The sequence below is a fragment of the Lutra lutra genome, chromosome 17, assembly GCF_902655055.1.
Source record: "Lutra lutra chromosome 17, mLutLut1.2, whole genome shotgun sequence".
In the NCBI taxonomy this organism is placed as follows: Eukaryota; Metazoa; Chordata; class Mammalia; order Carnivora; family Mustelidae; genus Lutra; species Lutra lutra.
Window position 1 is genome coordinate 46,705,819 of NC_062294.1, and position 20,414 is coordinate 46,726,232.

Below are 20,414 nucleotides of genomic sequence, written 5' to 3' on the forward strand. Positions count from 1 at the left end.
CTTGGGTGGCTCAGTGGGTTAAAGCCTCTGCCTTCAGCTTGGGTCATGATCCCAGGGACTCTCTGCTCAGCAGGGAGCCTGCTTCCCCCTCTCTCTCTGCCTGCCTCTCTGCCTACTTGTGATCTCTGTCTGTCAAATGAATAAATAAAATCTTAAAAATAAAAAAGCTTAATGAATTTAAAGAAAAAGCAATTCGTGTAAAATCTAGCAGGGTAGTAAGTGCTGACATTAAGTTTTTTGATAATAGTGTAAATACCTGACATTAATCTTCATCGCTGAGGCACCCACTTCAAAAGACGCCATGTTGAATAGACATATCACAAGCTGTTTGACACAACTACTAGCAAAACAACCAGAGAAGGAATTAGGCCACCTTCATTCATGAAGCTCCTTGTTTCAGAAAGCCCTGGGTAACCTAGATAATTGACCACTTGATTAACCTTGCTTCTCCCTTCCAGTAACTTAATTCTCGCTCAGGCTTTAAATTGGCCAATAAGGAAACTGTGAAACCCTCGACATCCTACACTCAGTTCCTAATAAAAGCAGAGCCCCAGATCTGAACTCTCTCTCCCTATACCTGCAACCGCACTGTGTTACCCTTGGGTGTGCCTTCTGGGATCTGTAATAATGCCTGTTCTTCGAAGTTCTCGGATGGTCATTGTTGAGGTGTATCTTGAAATCATATGAACCACAGGGGCTGGGACCCCTGGGTGGCTCAGTGGGTTAAGCCTCTGCCTTTGGCTCAGGTCATGATCTCAGGGTCCTGGGATCAAGCACCGCATTGGGCTCTCTGCTTGGTGGGGAGCCTGCTTCCTCCTCTCTTTCTGCTTGCCTCTCTACCTACTTGTGATCTCTGTCAAATAAATAAAATCTTTAAAAAAATGCACAAAACAAAGGAAATTGGGCCTAGAGGTTCCATTGGGTTCAGATTACATGTTTTAAGAGGAGAATACTTTGTAGGTTATGTTTATATGTCATATTGCAACAGGTCAGAAAACATGTAAGGACAGGTCATTGCTTTGTTAGTAAAACTAAGTTTGATCATGTGGGTCAGATGACACCAGACCTCCATTGTAAAGATCTGTGGAGAGACTGTCACCTCTTTGGAAATTTATAATCATATGTATTTAAATTCTGAATCAAATAGAAAATTTAAAAATGGAATAGACAATTCAGGAATGAATTCCATTGAAATGCAAACATGACTGAACTTGTGGAATGTGGCTGAAGCTCCCCACCCCCATCTCCTTTGTACAGAAAACACAAAGAATAAAAGGGGGCCAAATGACAATATACAGAAACAAAAAACCTAAACACATGGCAGACAATTTTCCTGGACTTCTCAAAAAGTCAACATTATTTAAGAATATTTGCAAAAGGGGAAATGTTCTAGATCTGTGGCTCTCTATAGAGATACTATTTTGATTTTGCATTACCAAAATCGCCTGGACAGCTAGAAAAAACAGAGGTTCAGTGGGCCTGGACCTTTGTATTTTTACTAAGATCCACAGATGATTCTGATACCCAGGAAATTTTGAGTCACTGTTGTAGACTAAAATATAGAGTGCTAACAAAATACAGTACAGAATCTGGAATGCATTCTACTTAAATGAACCTCTGTGGTTCATTTATTTAAATGAACCTTAAATAACCTACTCTTAGGGGCTGGTGAAGAAACTGGTAAGATAGATACTGTGGAATTATGGAGAATTTCCTTAAGGGTAATTATGGTAACATGGCTCTATATGAGATTGTCTTTATGTTTGAGAGACATACTGAAGTAATAAAGGGGAAAGTATCATGAGGTCAAAAACATATTCTCAATGGTACAACATAAAATATACAGAAAAATAAATGTCAAATTGTTAACAACTTTGAATCTACGTAGGGGTATATGGGTGTTCATTCTTTCAACTTTTCATATGTGCAGCAATTTTCATGATAAAGTTGAATATATAAATGGATGCTTTTATTTTGATCTTTCACTAATATTTATCTTAACTTCTGGACAGGGAAATAAATTATACATTTTCTGCATGTTATTTTTATAGACAAATCACTTCAAAAACTGACTCCTCAACAGCTGGTTTTAAACATCTCCTCATTCCCTAAATCCATAGGGTTTCTTTTCAAAATTAACTTTTTTTTTCAATATTAACTTTTTGATGTAACTTAAGGAATGAACTCTTAATGAAAATCCTCATATTCTTTTACTTACCATAAAATTTTATACAGTACTTATTTAAAACTTAATAATTAAGGAATAGATGACATTTTTCTAAATTATACACAATAATATAATTTTCGTGTCATCAACAATGATGCTAATGAAACATAAAAGCTGTTATGAACACAAGCATGTGCCAAGTACTCTTGTAAGGATTTTGTACGTATTGTAACACAATTATTTCTGTAATTGCACTAGTATGCACTCACCATTGTTGCCATTTACAAATGATGCACAAAGAGGATAGGCACCTAATGTCATGCAGGTAGTGAAATGGCAGTGGTGATAAAGCACCTGCCTCAGGTAGATGTTCGCTTACGTTTGTTCCAACAAGTTCTCCTCCAGTTTGAGTTTGAAGGCTTTTCTAAGCGCGTGAAACTAAAATACCTAGGATAATTCTTTCATGATTAGTAAACTGTGAACATGAATATTTCTTTACATTCAAAGACTTTCTCACCAGAAGGTCCTCTCAACACTAAGGTGTTTGCTTTGACTGTAAAATCTTTCCACACTACTCCTACTCAAAGTTTTTCACCAGTAGGAATACTGTGCTGTTGAGTGAATCTCAGTCCATGATGAAAGGTCGTCCCACATTTTATATTCATAGGACTTCTTGCCACTATGAACTCTCTGATGTTGAGTAAGTTGTTCGTATCCAGTGAAGGTTTTCCCACATTCCTTATATTCATGGGACATCTGACGATTATGAATTTTCTGATGTCAAGTAAGCTGACCATTCACAGTAAAGGCTTTTCCACATTCTTTGCATTCATAGGGCTTCAGACCTGTATGAATTCTTTGATGGGTAATAAAAACTTACCTAAGTCTAAAGCCTTTCCACATTCCTTACATTCATAAGGTTTCTCACCAGTATGAATCCTCTCATGTTGAATAAGGTTCGAGCTACAACTAAAGGTCTTTCCACACTCTTTACATTCATAGGGTTTCACACCTGTATGAAATCTCTGATGGGCAGTAAAGACTGAACTAAGTCTGAAAGTTTTCCCACATTCCTTACATTCATAAGGTTTCTCACCAGTATGAATTCTCTGATGTACAGTAAGTTCGTAATTATTGCTAAAGGCCTTTTCACATTCCTTACATTCATAGGGCTTCTTGCCAGTATGAATTTTAACATGTTGAATAAGGTTTGAGCTATAACTAAATGCCTTCCCACACTCCTTACATTCATATGGTTTCTGACTAGTATGGATCCTCTGATGTACTCTAAGTTCACTACCACAAGTAAAACATTTCCCACATTCCTTACATTCATAGGGGTTCTCACCAGTATGAATTCTGTAATGTCCAAGAAATTGGTAATGATGTCGAAAGGCCTTCCCACATTCCTTACATTCAAAGGGTTTCTCACCAGTGTGAATTCTCTGATGTACTCTAAGGTCTGTACCATGACTAAAGCTCTTTCCACATTCCTTACATTCATAGGGTTTCACACCTGTATGAATTCGCTGATGCTCAATAAGTTGGTATTGATGCCTGAAGCTTGTCCCACATTCCTTACATTCAAAGGGTTTCTCACCAGTATGTGTTTTCTGATGTCGAGAAAGTTGTAGGTGAAGTCTAAAAGCCTTTCCACATTCTTTACATCCATAGGGTTTCTCCCCGGTATGAATACTCTGATGTTGAACAAGATTTGAGCCACGATTAAAGGCCTTGCCACATTCCTTACATTTAAATGGTTTCTCACCAGTATGAATGTTCTGATGTCGAGTAAGCTGTGTCAGAAGACTAAAGGCCTTCCCACATTCCTTACATTCAAAGGGTTTCTCACCAGTATGCATTCTATGATGTTCAATAAGTCGGTAATGATACCTAAAGGCCTTCCCACATTCCTTACATTCAAAGGGTTTCTCACTAGAATGAATTTTCTGATGCTGAATAAGATTTGAACCACGATTAAAGCCTTTTCCACACTCTTTACATTCATATGGTTTCACGCCAGCATGAATACTCTGATGTTGAACAAGGTTTGACACACGATTAAAGGACTTCCCACATTCCTTACACTCAAATGGCTTCTCACCTGTATGAATACTTTCATGGCGATTAAGCTGAGTGAGAAGACTAAAGGCTTTTCCACATTTCTTACATTCAAAGGGCTTCTCACCAGTATGAAATTTCTGATGTCGAATGAGTTGTATATGGAGTCTAAAGGCCTTCCCACATTCTTCACATTCAAAAGGTTTCTTTCCAGTATGAACACTCCGGTGTTGAATAAGGTTTGAACCACGACGAAACAATTTCCCACATTCCTTACATTCATACGGTTTCACACCTGTATGAATTCGCTGATGCTCACTAAGCTGGTACTGATACTGGAAGGCTGTCCCACATTCCTTACATTCAAAGGGTTTCTCACCAGTATGAGTTTTCTGATGTCGAGAAAGCTGAAGGTGAAGTCGAAAAACCTTTCCACATTCCTTACACCCATATGGTTTCTCACCAGTATGAATACTCTGATGTTGAATGAGATTTGAGCCACGACTGAAGGCCTTGCCACATTCCTTACATTTAAATGGTTTCTCACCAGTATGAGTGTTCTGATGTCGTGCAAGCTCAATCAGAAGACTGAAGGCCTTCCCACATTCTTTACATTCGAAGGGTTTCTCACCAGTATGAATCCGACAATGTTCAATAAGTTGGTAATGGTATTTAAAGGCCTTCCCACACTCCTTACATAAAAAGGGTTTCTCACTAGAATGAATTTTCTGATGCTGAACAAGATTTGAACCACGATTAAAGCCTTTCCCACACTCTTTACATCCATATGGTTTTGCACCTGTATGAATACTCTGATGTTGAACAAGGTTTGAGCTACGATTAAAGGACTTCCCACATTCCTTACACTCAAATGGCCTCTCACCTGTATGAATATTCTCATGGCGAGTCAGCTGGGTGGGAAGACTAAAAGCTTTCCCACATTCCTTACATTTAAAGGGTTTCTCACCAGTATGAAATTTCTGATGTCGAGTAAGTTGGACAAGAAGTCTAAAGGCCTTCCCACATTCCTTACATTCATAGGGTTTCTCTCCAGTATGGATACTCTGATGCTGAATAAGATTTGAACCACGACTAAAGTACTTTCCACACTCCTTACATTCATATGGCTTATCTGTAGTGTGAATAGGAGAAGTACTATGAGTAGAAGTTTGCATTTTTTCATAGCTTATTATATTTTGACTGATATACCCCTCTTGCTGTCCCTGTTGTTCCCTAAATCTATTTTTGCTATCTGAGTCATTTCTAAAATTGGAGGCCTTGAGGCCAAGAGTTTTACTTATTTGTTTTATACCCAGTTTAGGCAAATTTATTTCATAAATATAATTTTCTGAAGGTAACTTCTCAGCTCCATAATTTGCCTCCAAATCTGAAAGAAAAGGAGAAAGCAAACACATTTTATCTTCCTGTACACATATGTACAAAATCCACTGAAGAGTATATAACTCTAAAAATATATATACATATAGAAAAAAAATTTTTTGGATTATTTATTATTATTATTTTTATTAACATGTAAATGTATTATTTGCCCCAGGGATACAGGTCTGTGAACCGTCAGGCTTTCACATTTTACAGCACTCACCATAGCACATACACTCCCCAATGTCTATAACCCAACTACCCTCTCCCTCCCCCCCTCCCCCCAGCAACCCTCAGTTTGTTTTGTGAGATTAAGAGTCTCTTGTGGTTTGTCTCCCTCCCGATCCCATCTTGTTTCATTTTCTCCTTCCCTACCCCCCCAAACCTCTGCCTTCTCTCTCAAATTTCTCATATCAGACAGATCATATGATAATTGTCTTAGAAAAAAAATTTTTAAATATATAGTGAAGTATATAAAATACACTTCCAGAGTATTTGGAAAAGGATTAAGAAGAGCTCCGAAAATGCAGAAAGTTTATGTTAGATGGTGATGCTCATAATATGGGAAGGGATGAACTGTGAAATTTAGGTGTTAATCAAAATCCTTTGGTAGGCTTGTTAAAAGTATTAATATTCAAGCAACTCAGATGCAAAGAATCAGAATTTTTAGGAATAAGTCCTAAGATGCTGTATTTTTAACAGCTCTATCAGATAATTGTGATGCAGATCAAAGTTCAAGGATCCACACTTAAAAACTGTTTTGAATGGTTAGTCTTTACTCTTATAATAAAATCCAAAACCCTTACCACGGATAACAAGACCTATGAAGCCACTGTCATCCTTTGGACCCTATTTCTACCCCACTGCCTTCTTTTAGTGCTCCGAACATTATAGTGATTTCTTCAGTATCTTCATGCTTTGGTCAGACTGTTTCATCCATTACACAAGAATCCTGTGGCATTAGTTGCTTGTAGGAGACAACAGTCTCATTTTTAAGACTCAAAAGAAATGCCTTCCTACTGGGCCCATCTAATTATATCCCTCTCCTTTATTCTCTATTCGAAAGTCTCATTCCTTGCCTTCACAATTCTGTTTTAATTATACGTTCACTCATTCAATAGCTCATTTCTCATTCTGTATATTTTCTTATTCCTAAATCTGCCTAGGAGGAGACACAATTCTCATAGAATTCACCACTGAATAATAAGCCCATAGCACACAGTAGGCGTTAAGTAATTGGAAAAGTACTGATAAAAGAAGTAAGGCTGAGAATAAAGGTATATAATGCAAAAATGAGCCACTGGGAAAGGTTTATCATAATAATCACTCATTCAAAACTACTGAAGTTGATAAACTGAACCATTCTCAGATTATTTGTTTCAAATGGGAACAAACGCACATCTGAGCCCCACTGGTCATGTATATGTCACTGTGGGAAAACAAACCACAGAAAACAGGTAGAAACTTGAAGCTGGAACCTTAACTAGGTTGAGCACCTGCCGAAATATATCATAATGTTAAAGAAAATCAACAGATGCCAACACTGAGATTAACAGGTGTTTGAATTACCTGACAAAGGCTTTAAAACTATAATTATGCAAATGTTCCAATAAGCAAACACAAATACTCTTGAAACAAATGGAAAAATAGAAAATCTCAACAAAAATATAGAGGATATAGGGAGAGTTCTGAAAGATGGTGGATTAGAAGGATCCTGGGCTCACTTCCTGCCACAGACACACCAAGATAACAGCCACATCAGTGCAACTATGAAAATGACCTGAGAATGGCAGAACAGACTTTCCACAGGGAATAGCATAGACCAGGCCACATCAAAAAGGGTAGAAGGGGTGGAGATGAAGTTGGGAACCAAACCCCCAGTGAGAATAACCACAAACAGGAGGGACACCACAAACACAAAGAAGAGGATCAGATTTCACACCAGGCACCCCAGGAATGGGGGACCCACATTGGGAAGATGAATCCCGTTACATTTGGTTTTGAAAACCAGTGGGACTTAACTTCACGAGTTTTTACAATCAGTGGGGCTTAACTCTGGTTACTTAAAAAATCAGCAGGTTTGGTTCTGGGAGAGAGCCAGAGGGTGACAGGAAACTCGAGTCCCTATCCTTTTAGAGCCAGCATAACAACCTGCTCAGATAACAACATAGAATAAGCAGTTTGAAAAAGCACCTGGGGGTATACATGAAGAACATTTATTTACTAATCTCAGAATGTGTGCTGGAGGGACACGGATCTTTGGGAAACTTCCCCAAGAACAAAAGAGCCAGCAGGAACCATTCCCTGCCCACCCCCAGTCACCACCTAGATAGCTGGAAGCTTTAGGAAACCAGTGTAAACACGCAGCACCTACCCTTCTAGCACTGCATGCCCCAACTTCGCATTCTCCTGAGGATCTGTCCCATCCAACCCACTGCACTCCAGAGAGGCTCCAGCCCCAACACACCTTCCAAGCAGCCCCAGTCAGAACAAGTGCCACTCCAAAGAGACTCCTGCTTTGTGGTCAGGGGAAGGATAAGCACACACACCAGTGTACCCACAGTTCCAGCAACCAAACTTTAGAGCTAGCGGTATGGAGAGTACCCTGCTGATCAGTGCACCTTCAGCCCTGGCAGATGGTCTAGGAGCAGGCAGTGTGACTGCCAGTCCTGCCTACCAGTGAGCAAGGGAACTTGGCCCCCTCTCAGGGGGAAAGGCAGAGAGAGTGCCTTGCAAGGTGGTGCAACTACAGTCCCAGTAGACAGGCTGAGAGCAGGCATCGAGTCTGACTGCTGACACCACCAATCTGCAAGCCCCTAGTGGCCCCCAACAGACCCCTTAAAAGCACAGAGACCAAACCTTACCCAGAACAGGCAAAGTGAGCCATTGCCACCAACGGGCTGAAAGCAAAAGAGGCTCTGCTGTTTTATTTGACAGAGAGAGCAAGCACAAGCAGGGGGAGCAGCAGAGGGAGAAGCAGACTCCCTGCTGAGCAGGAAGCCCGATGCAAGACTTGATCCCAGGACCCTGGGTTCATGACCTGAGCTGAAGGTAGACACTTAACCCACTGAGCCACCCAGGTGCCCCGAGGTCACTATTTTCAAGATCAAGAGCTGTAACTGACTTTCCTAATATACGAAACAGAGTTATATAAAGTGAGAAGACAGAGGAAAATGAGCCAAACGAAAGAACAGGACAGAATCACAGCAAACGAGCTGAATGAAACAGAGATAAGCAAGGTACCTGATAAAGAATTCAAAGTGATGATCATAAAGATACTCACTAGACTTGAGTAAAGAGTGGATGATCTTAGTGAGACCTTTGAAAACAAACAGTAAATATTAAAAAGAACCAATCAGGGGTGCCTGGGTGGCTCAGTGGGTTAAAGCCTCTGCCTTCAGCTCAGGTCATGATCCCAGGGTCCTGGGATTGAGCCCTGCACTGGGCTCTCTGCTCAGCAGGGAGCCTGCTTCCTCCTCTCTTTCTGCCTGCCTCTCTGCCTACTTGTGATCTGTCAAATAGATAAATAAAATCTTAAAAAAAAAAAAATTCAGAATGTCATAGTTTAGGTAAACAAGCCTGGACTCAGAAAAAGAGAGAGAGATAAAAGCCAAATTAAAAAAAAAATTTAAATTTAAATAAATTTTATGGCACAGAAGCTCTTCAGATAAAAAGGGACTAAAAAAGCCTAACAGTAAAAAAAAAAAAGTAAAAGTAAACAAAAATGTTTTAAAAAGAAACCGATCCATAAATCAATTCATGAACTTTGACTGGATCTTAAATTGAAACACACTCCCACAAAACCAAATAAACGAAAGTTTTAAAGAGAAATGAGAGAAATTTAGCTGTGAGCTATGAGCTGTGAGCTGCAGATGATACTCCTCAAATAGGGTGATTTTCTTAGGTGTGACAATGGTATGTTATTTAGGTTAATTAAGATAATGAAGCTAATTAGGAATAATGAAAGGTTATTAGGACCTTTCCTATTCTTAGAAGATACAAAGTGAAATGTTTAGGTACCACATGTCAAAACATCAGTGACTTAGACCTACAAGTGGTTCAGCAAAAAAGGTTTCAAACATTTAGATACATAAATACATACAGCAAAGGTGGCCAAATGTTCACAACCAGTGAATCTAGTTTTCTTTCTTGTTTTTTAAAGGTTTTATTCATTTATTTGAGAGAGAGAGAGAAAACAAGCTTGGGGGGGGGCAGAAGGAGAACCAGGCTCCCCACTGAGCAGGGAGCCCAACACGGGGCTTAATCCCAGGACCTTGAGATCACGACCTGAGCCAAAATGAAGACTGGGCCGCTTAACCATCTGAGTCACCCAGGTGCCCCCCAAAAGGGTCACCTTTGAAAGGATGTAAGAAACCAACACGTTATTTAGAAAATTAGTAAACAAAGGAAAAGAATATTTATCTTCAATTTTCATATGAGCTGTACAACTGAGTAACCGAGTAGTAAATAAGGTGAAGTTTCTTTTTACACATGCATTCCAGCTAATAAAGAATAAATGACAGAATTCGAATATCCACCAATTTACAACCTCTGACGAATTAAGGGACATAGTATGGCCTGTCAGTGGCTGCTGATAACACTAGAACAAGAAATCCAGACATCACATGTCAACGGACTGAAGAGTGTCACCAACACCTAGGGGGAAAAAAGGTTTCCCAAAAGTTTGATTAAGGTTCTGGACCCGTAAGAGGAGACAGAGGAACATGTTCCTCCATAACACCAAGATGTCATCAGCAAAATCCAGATGGTCTGAAACTACAGGACAAATGCTCTAATTTAATGGAGAAAAAAACAGTTCACAAAAAAACAAAGAGGAACCTTTCATCTAAAAGAGACTTAAAAGACTTTTTAAAATGATAGGTAAAATGAAATCAGACTGGAGATGTTCACTCAGACAATAAAACCCTAGAGAAAACCTTTCCTGCAGGGAGGGGAAAGTCTGTGAGTGCAAAGAAACCCACAACAGGCTTCCAGAACAGCTGGCAAAATTGTGACTCATGGCCTGGTGGTTACAAGTGTAGGTACTTTTATTTTTATTTTTTTTAATATATTTTTAAATTTTTATTTATTTGACAGACAGAGATCACAAGTAGGCAGAGAGGCAGACAGAGAGAGAGGGGGAAACAGGCTCCCCGCTGAGCAGAGAGCCCGATGCGGGGCTCCATCCCAGGACCCTGGGACCATGACCTGAGCTGAAAGCAGAGGCTTTAACCCACTGAGACACCCAGGCGCCCCACAAGTGTAGGTACTTTTAATAATGCAATTCTCTGTGTTGAGGTTTTCTGTGTCCTTGTCATACTTAGTTTATTTAAAAACTAAGAAGTGAGGAACACTCTCAACATAGAACATGGCTCTAAGTAACTCTTAGAAAACATTCTGTGTTCTTCACAATGATAATCAGAACCTTGTAGGATCTGGTCCTGGCCTAACTCCCAGACCTCCCTTCCCACCATCCCTTTGTCTCTTTGGCTCGAAACTTCTTACTGCTCCCAGGCATAAAGAGACCATTTCCTGCTCAGGACCTCTGTGTGTCCTGCTCAGGACCTCTGTGTGTCCTGCTCAGACTAGAATGCTCCTGCCCAGATTTGTGGCCTGAACCCTTCCTTCACGACTCTGTGCAAGCACGCCCACTTCAAGACATGCTCCCTAACCACCCAACCCTGTCATTCTCCCCGCACTGTTCCTGTACACCTGGCTGCACAGCATCATTCCCGACAGTACTGACTTACTCATCTGCTTACTTGACTGATCCGTGTCTTTCTTGCCAAGGGCAGAAATGCTCATGCTCAGTCATGCTCATTTCACTGTACAGAGAGTGCCAAGCACAGTGCTTTGCTTAGAGTAGACCCTCAATAAATATTTGCTGAATATATGAAAACATTTTTTAGATCCTAGAAACACATATTGGCTCAGGGGTTTAAAACCTCTGCCTTCGGCTCAGGTCATGATCCCAGGGTCCTGGGATCAAGCCCCGCTCCGGGCTCTATGCTCAGTGGGGAGGAGCCTGCTTCCTCCTCTCTCTCTCTCTCTCTCTCTCTCTCCCTGCCTCTCTGCCTACTTGTGATCTCTCTGTCAAATAAATAAATAAATAAATAAATCTTAGAGATTTAAATGCAAAAGCAGAGCTAGAAAGCAGATGGATGCAAAATATATGTTAAAAGGTTACACTGTGGGGGGGGTGTCTGGGTGACTCAGTCAGTTAAGTGTCAAAATGACTCTTGATTTTGGCTCAGGTCATGGTCTCAGGGTCGTGGGATCAAGCCCTTCGGCAGGCTCCGCACTCAGTGTGGAAGTCTGGTTGTGGTTCTCCCTCTCCCTCTGCTCATGTGCGTGCGATCTCTAATAAATAAATAAAATCTTTAAAAAAAAAAAGTTCACTCCACTGAAAGGAGAGGAAATAAAAGAACAAAACTTAGAGACAATTAGCAAAAGATGGAGTTCCTGTGAGAGCCCATGCTGTGTGATCTTTATTTCCTTCTCAGATCTCGGGCATTTTTATCCAACAGGCCTTGGGTCTTTGAAGGCATTTTTCCAAACCACATCTCAGGGGTATGACCCCTCTCTGACCCTCCTGCTCCTCTCTGCCAGCTTTTCCTCTACTCACCTGGGTACCATCCACTTGTTTCTCTCCTCAAAACCATCCAAGGTTCTTTCTCCTGCTCCAGTAAGGTAATCATATCTGGCTTAGAAATGGAACTTTCTGCTTAAAAACAAACAAACAAAAAGAGAAATGACATGACCTATGGTGTAGAAATTTATTTATTTTTAAGATTTTATTTATTGGTCAGAGAGAGAGAGCACAAGAAGGGGGAGCAGCAAGCGGAAGGAGAAACAGGCTCATCAGTTTCTTAATGAAGAAACCCAAGCCTGGTACGGTGTGTATGCACATGGATTTTCTTACTCAGTCTGCAGGCGCCACTTATCTGCCTTGTGTTCTTTCAGAAAGAATCTTGATCATGGAAATTTCTGATTATCTTGGTGAGATACAGGTAAAGGAGGTTAGAACTGGTTGCTGTTACTTGTGATAGTCACACTGATTTGTCAACTCTCATGACAAGCTCAGTTCTTTAATGATTGAAAGTACCCACTTCCTGATAGCTCTGTTTTTGTTTTTGTGGTTTAATTTGGAAGTTGCTTTATTGTGGGGTTCTGTTTTCTTTTTATTTATTTATTTTTAAGATTTTATTTATTTGACAGAGAGAGATCACAAGCAGGCAGAGAGGCAGACAGAGAGAGAGAGAGGGAAGCAGGCTTCCTGCTGAGGAGAGAGCCCGATACGGGACTCGATTCCAGGACCCTGAGATCATGATCCAAGTCAAAGGCAGCAGCCCAACCCACTAAGCCACCTAGGCGCCCTGTTTGTTTGTTTTAGAGAGACAGTATAAGTAGGGAGAGGGAGGGGCAGAGAGACAGAAAAAAAAAATTTTAGGCTTCATGCTCAGTGTGGAGCCCGATGCAGGGCTCGATCCCAGGACGCTGGGATAAGTGACCTGAGCTGAAGGTAGACGCTTAACTGACTGAGCCACCGAGGCATCCTGAAAAAATTTTTTTAAAATTCAAAAACAAACAAACAAACAAAACCCCACAAAACAAAACAAACCAAAAACCTTTGATTGAGATCTGGTTAAATCTGTAGTAATATTTTTTTAGAGGGGGCAGGGGAGAAGGAGAAAGAAAATCTCAAGCAGACTCCTCACCCAGTGTGGAGCCCGACACAGAGCTCAATCTCATGACCCTGAGATCATGACCTGAGTTGAAACGAAGAGTCAGACGCTTAACAAATTGAGCCACCCACGTGCCCCTAAATTTGTAAAAACAGACAGGCCTATTTTCAATCTGACAAATTCCAAATGATTTCCTCTGGGAACAAGAAGGAACTCAGCTATTTCTTAAAAGATGGCCCTGAAACTCACGGTGAAGCAAGCTGATGTTCCAGAGAAGAGACATTAATACTTTATTAAATTATTGTTTTAAATTACAAAATTATTAAAATTTAAATTATTAACTATAACTGTTCAATACCAATTTCATTGTAATATTAGTTAAAGATTTTTATTTATTTATTTGAGAAAAAGAGAGACAGAGAGAGCAAGCAAGAGCACTGGGCAGGGTCGGGGGAAAGAGAAGCAGGCTCCCCAATGAGCAGGGAGCTCAGTGCGGGGCTGGATCTCAGAATCCCGGGATCGTGACCGGAGCTGAAGGCAGACGCTTAACCAAGGCATACCTTTATTGTAATATAAATCTTTAGAATGAACTACTACTGTGGGACAGTCTTACCCAGGGAGACCAGGTTGTTGTAGGTCTCCAACATCACGTCCCTGTACAAGGCCTTCTGAGCAGGGTTCAGATACTCCCACTCCTCTTGGGAGAAGGTGATGGCCACATCCCCGAATGACAGAGATCCCTGAAACCACACACACATGCATTACCGTGAAACTGAAGGAAATTACCGCAAGGTGAGGAGAGAGGAGGTGAAGGTATGCCATGCAGGACAGGGAAAATATGCCGCTTCTCAGCATGCCTGCCGGTTCCTGAAGCATCTTGTGGCTGCACAGCACACTCACTGGGTGCTGTGGGATGACCTACTGATACCCGCATGGTGGGGAATGGCTAAAAAAACAAAAGTCATTATATTTCGGGAGAAGAAATATCGACTTACATAGGCCATGTTTTTAGAATGACAGAACTGGTCCATCTTCCTCATGCTTCCCCTCCTAGAGAGAGAGAAAAAACAAAGAAGGACTAAGCCAGGCTGTGCCTTGGTGCTCTCTAAGTGACTCATATTAATACAACAATTTTTTCTTCCATTTTTATGTCTCAACTACTCCCTAAAATTCCTCTTTTATCCCTCTCTGCTTCACACAATCTCCCTTTCCCTCCATCCCTCTGCCTTTCCCTCCCATTCCCCATACAAAGTGGCCTCAAACATGAGGAGTCTGGACGAAATCAAGCTCTCCCAAGCCCCGGGGAACATGCTGTCCTCCAAAATATCTTAGCATGAGGGATCCTCCGATCTTGGGACGCATGACTAGGCCTAGGACTGGGCCCCCCTATCCTGCTCTGTGCAGATCCTCCTCTGCCATCCCACCTTTCAGGGCTGAGAATGGGTCACATCATCCACATCAGAACGTCTTTGTGAACTCAGAATTGGGAGAAGTGGGGCAAGGCATGAAAACTGAGAAGGGTGTAAATGGAATTACTCAGGCAGAGTTTGGCTTTCTAAGTCCACCAAAGCCAGCCGGTTACACAGGGCAGGGCATCCTCATAACAGAATACTAAGTAATCATTACATGCTCAAGATACATGGTCAGCAGAAAACTCATGTTACAAAACAGGATGCAGAATATGATTACATCTATAAAACATGTGTATATATGTAAAGACTAACAGACATTGACAGAAAAAAATTCTGGAAAATTACATTTCACGTTAACAGTTCTTGTTACCGTATTGTGGCTCCAATTCTCTACTTTTTGCTTAAGAGTGCTTCACAATTGCAACTATGGTGCCTTGGCAACTTGGAATGTATATATAGTTATATTCATTAACACATACTTATATGTATGTGTACATTTATATGTATTTTTTCCTATGAGGAAGCTGTTCTCTAAGTCAGATGAAAAACAAACTTTTACTTAAACAACTTCCCTATGAACTTGGAAAAACTCAAGATATTCTAATAAACTCTTGTTTTTACTTAATGGGTTTGTTTCCTTTATTTCCCAATTCTTTTTTTTTTTTTTTTAAGATTTTATTTATTTATTTGACAGATGGAGATCACAAGTAGGTAGAGAAGCAGGCAGAGAGAGAGGAGGAAGCAGGCTCCCTACTGAGCAGAGAGCCCAATGCGGGGATCAATCCCAGGACCCCGAGATCATGACCTGAGCCGAAGGCAGAGGCTTTAACCCATTGAGCCACCCAGGCGCCCCTATTTCCCAATTCTTGAATAAACACTAAAATATCTATATTTAGGGGCGCCTGGGTGGCTCAGTGGGTTAAGCCGCTGCCTTCGGCTCAGGTCATGATCCCAGGTCCTGGGTTCGAGCCCCACGTCCGGCTTTCTGCTCAGCAGGGAGCCTGCTTCCTCCTCTCTCTCTGCCTGCCTCTCTGCCTACTTGTGATTTCTCTCTGTCAAATAAATAAATAAAATCTTTAAAAAATAAATAAATAAATAAAATATCTATATTTATCTGAGCAGGTTACAATAATTCGTAGGAAAAAATGTCTGTAGGCCCCGAGCAATGTCCTGTATACATTTGATAGTCTCACATGTCCTCTTAACAGAAAAGCTTATTATGTCTCTAAAACTATTACTTCGGGGACACCTGGGTGGCTCAGTCGTTACACGTCTGCCTTTGGCTCAGGTCATGATCCCAGGGTCCTGGGATCAAGCCCCGCATCGGACTCCCCGCTCAGCAGGAGGCCTGCTTCTCCCTTTCCCAATCTCCCTGCTTGTGTTCCCTCTCTTGCTGTGTTTCTCTCTGTCAAATAAATAAACAAAATCTTTTTTTAAAAGTTTAATTAATAATAAAACTATTATTTTGGCTACGATATTCCCTACACAGCCACTGTATCATCTTCTACTATTAATCACTTTGCATTTAACAGATTTAGAATTTCTAAGTAAGGTACAAATTTTCCAACAGTTTCTTTAACTCTATAGAAATTCCATGGGCTTATAATTTGGTCAAAGCGTGGTGACACTGTAGCCCAAAAGAGGTGTCTTTCCTGTAAACGTTCAAAGTACACGAGATGACTTTTTCTGATTGGGCTCTGTCAACCTCTGCTCTAAAGTTACTCTTGTTCAGACTTCTGTGCTGCAGAAATAAGAAACCTAAAAAAATACTAAGAGAATTCAATGGAAATGCATAATGACACATATTAACTGAGGATAAAGATTACGTTTGTTAAAGAAACTTAACTCCACGGTTTCCCTTTTCCTTGTGTAAGTCATACAACAAAATATAGTGTAAGGCCTGTTCTTTTTTAGAATGCTAACCAAAAATATTCAGAGCTTAACTTGGAGAATGAAATTCTTAAAGAATCACATTAGCAAAGAGGGTTCTCAGAAAGACAAGGAGAAAAGGAGTCTTCCAGGCCAGAAGCCTCAGAGAGAGGCAATGGTATTATGCCCTCTCTCACAGGCCCAGAAATGAATGAAAACAATGGCTTGATTTGTTTTTTGAACTGATTCTGATTCTATTCTACAGAAACAAAACGCTCGTATTCACACAAAAGAATAATTGGAAAAATATAAACCAAGGCATAGATAATGACTACCCCTAGAGGGTGGTATTGTAATTTTAACTTTCTTAAGTTCCTTAAAAATAAGTTTTGCACTATTCCATCATCAAAAATAGACAATAAAGGGGCACGTGGGTGGCTGAGTCAATTGAGTATCCAACTCTTGATTATGGCTCAAGTCATGATCTCAGAGTTGTGAGATCAAGCCCAGAATGGGGCTCCACACTGAGCCTGAAGCAGAAGATTTTTCTCTCTCTCTCTGCCCCTCCCTCCCCCTGCTTCAGGCTGTCTCTCTAAAACAAACAAAACCCAAAACAAACAAAGACCCACAGTAAAGCTACTTCCAAATTAAACCATAAAAACAAAAAGAGCTATCAGGAAGTGGGTACTTTCAGTCATTAAAGAACAGAGCTCGTCAGGAGAGTCAGGAGAGTCGAGCTTGCATGAGTCGACAAATCAATGTGACTATCACAAGTAACAGCAACCAGTTCTAACCTCCTTTACCTGTATCTCACCAAGACAATCAGAAATTTCCATAATTAAGATTCTTTTCTGAAAAAACACAAGGCAGGTAAGTGGCACCTACAGACTGAGTAAGAAAATCATTCGTATATACACAGTACCAGGCATGGTTTTCTTAAGAAACAGATGAAAACATCATTTTGGAGAGAATCCTTACAGAATGCCCTCGCTTAGTAAATGGGACTCATATACATCTTCCTGAGTATTACTGTCCCTAACATGAATACTGCTTAACACGAGAGCAAATGTTTTCTCTTTTCATGATTATTTATGAACGTAATTTTCCTAAGTGCATAATACTCCATCACGAGTCTAGTGTGATTTGCTTAACTACTCAGTTTGTACAAGATCATTTTAAATAGCACTCTCGGGTTTCTCATCCTCTGCATTAATGCCATATTAAACCAGGAAAGTCTTTGTTTCCGGGGTGGGGCGGGGAGGAGGGTGGGGAGGGCTCTCCTGCACACTGTAAAATGTTAGTAGCATCTCTGTCCTCTACTTATTTGATCCAACTATCATTGGCCCCCAGTGTGGGAACCAAAGCTCCCTCTAAATACCACCAACGCTTCCTGGAGGGCAGAATCACCCCGTTAGGAACTACTGATCTACACAGATCGAGTCCAAGCCTTTTAGGTCATGCATGCTTCGAATAATCTCATGAAACTATACACTTCCCCCACCAAATCCACCATAACACTTTCATATACTATTTGAAGGGATTTGTCGTCCCCTGAGACCACAAATGGAGTCACCGCAACTCAGGTTAAGCACTTTTATTCTTTTTTTTCTTAAGAGAGGGAGACAGAAGGGGAGGGAGGGGCAGAGGGAGAGCAAGAAAATCTTAAGCAGGTTCAATGCCCAGCATGGAGCCCCACACAGGGCTTGATCCCACAACTCCTGAGACCACAACCTGAGCTGAAATCAGGAGTCAGATGCTTAACCAACTGAGCCACATTGGTGCCCCAAGAATTTTTATATCGCCTGAGCATCTCACTCCTTAACATGCAGGCAGCAATCATGGATCACATATTCCCAAGGCCCACGTTGTACAGAAATTGAGAAAAATGAGCAAAAACACACACAGACAACAGCGAAAACGTTACCAAGCACTTACTGTAAGCCTGGCACTGCTCTAAGGGGCTTTATACATATTGACTCATCTAACATTCATTACAAACCTGAGACAGCCACAAAGAGCCACAATATTCCAACCCAGATACTCTGGGTCCACAGCCCCTACTCTCAACCACACAGTATCGCTTCTCACGGTCCACGCAAAAGGACGCCCAAGGCACAACTCGAGCTGCCAAACTTCAAACAGATGTGGCCAATGATACAAATTCCAACTGATGGAACTCCCTGGAAAAATCCTGGCTCTTACTGATACCGACTTCTGTGGCTAGCACTTTCCCTTTTCTGAAAGCCTCAGACCGACTGAAATCAGCTAACCATCTCCATTCTTCTCTTCTTCGAAAAGCAGGTCCTTACAGAGCAAAAGATATCCAGTGTGTGACTCTACCTGAACACTGATTTCCTTCTTACCAAATCAGAGTCTAAAATTAAGCTTTAGCATTAATCGCTGGAGGTTTATTTCCGTGTCATCTTAGAAAAATGGGAGTGCTCAAGAAGATGTGAACACATTTACCAAACGGTTTTTGGTGTATCAAATTATTTACCAAGTGAATATTAAGTGAAGAGGTGAGAGGCAACGGGGGACCAAATGGTGGGGTATCAATTTGCAGGTCTCCCTACATTTCCTGAAAATTTACTGGAACCTCTATATTCTAAAAACAAAAACGCCTTTCTTATGCAAAACAAAGCAGAACTCACCCTTGACTTTGACGTGCAGCAATAATAATACTCTCATCCTTCCCGGGGTCCTTATGGATAATGGTAGAAGGGGAAGGAAAAGAAGAGCATGAGACCCCAGACTTTTCTTGGACGGCAGACTAAATTTGAAAGCACCCTCCAGGGTCACACCTCCCTTACTTCGCACAAAATGGGATGGGAGTAAAAGGAGCAATCGGTCTCCGAGATGGAAGCTGGTTCCTCGGGACAGTACTCTGAAAATGCGGTGGTTCTAAACATGGAGCTGCCCCCGTGCGGGACGCAGACAGGCACTTGCAGCTCTAAAACTCCTATTCCAAGTCCAGGCCTGGGCTTTCAGGGGGAAACTTTCATTCTAGGGACAGTATCCGACCTCCCTACTGGGGCCACTGGTAGGCTACAGCCACATGGCTGGGAGGGGAGAAAACGGCGGAAGCGGAGGGCCCACAGATCCCAGTGACACACACACACAGCCACAGCAAAGCACGCTCAGTGTCCCCACGCCCCCTCTCCCGTCACCACAGCACCTCAGCACCAGGAGCGCCCTCACGCAGCCTCCCCCCGCCCACCCCCAACCTCCACGTCCGCCGCTGGCGGTCGCACAATCCCCTCCTCGCTGCGCGCGCACGCTCAGGCGAGGCTCCTTCGGGTGCTTGTGAGCTCCCTGTCCTGAGCGCCTCTGTCTGCCCACCCACACTGGCGGATCCCTCCGGCTGGGGTCCTGCTCAGCAGAGGGCTCTCTCTAGCAGCCCCCGACTCCTTCCTCGACCTGACGGCCTCGCCCCACCACGACGACGACGACCCTGGGGTGGCCGGAAGTGGTCGCTGACTCCCTGTGGTGGCCACTGGGAAATGCAGTCCCAAAGTGGAAACGCTTCCGAAGCCCAGCGTTCTGCGGTTTCAGATTGTTCCCAGCGTGCAACTTGGGTCCGCCCCTAACGGAGCTCAGCCCAGAGATTTGTGGGAGTTCCAGCCCCCAGGAGCGTGCAGGTGCAGGCTGCTGGTGACTGAGGGTTCCTCTGAGAGAACATTGCTTCTTCCTAGAGTCTCTGTAACTTACTTTTCTCTTTATGGAGAAAAATGCAAATGTGCATAACTGTTAAAGGAGGCGGAATCCTATATATAGGAAACCCTAAAGACTCCACCAAAAAATGTGGAATAAACAGATTTATTAAAGTTGCAGTATACAAAA

General features: G+C 41.8%; 1 protein-coding gene across 1 annotated transcript; it reads right to left on the bottom strand.

Annotated features, from left to right (window-relative positions):
• Positions 1-1,672: 1,672 nt before the first annotated feature.
• ZNF780A (zinc finger protein 780A) lies at positions 1,673-20,393 on the bottom strand. Its single transcript, XM_047710885.1, is given in 7 exon segments — positions 1,673-3,042; positions 3,045-5,615; positions 12,234-12,332; positions 13,907-14,033; positions 14,289-14,343; positions 19,226-19,275; positions 19,914-20,393. Coding segments are annotated over 5 exon segments (2,937 nt in total). The 5' UTR covers positions 14,334-14,343; positions 19,226-19,275; positions 19,914-20,393; the 3' UTR covers positions 1,673-2,947.
• Between the last annotated feature and the right edge of the window lie 21 nt (positions 20,394-20,414).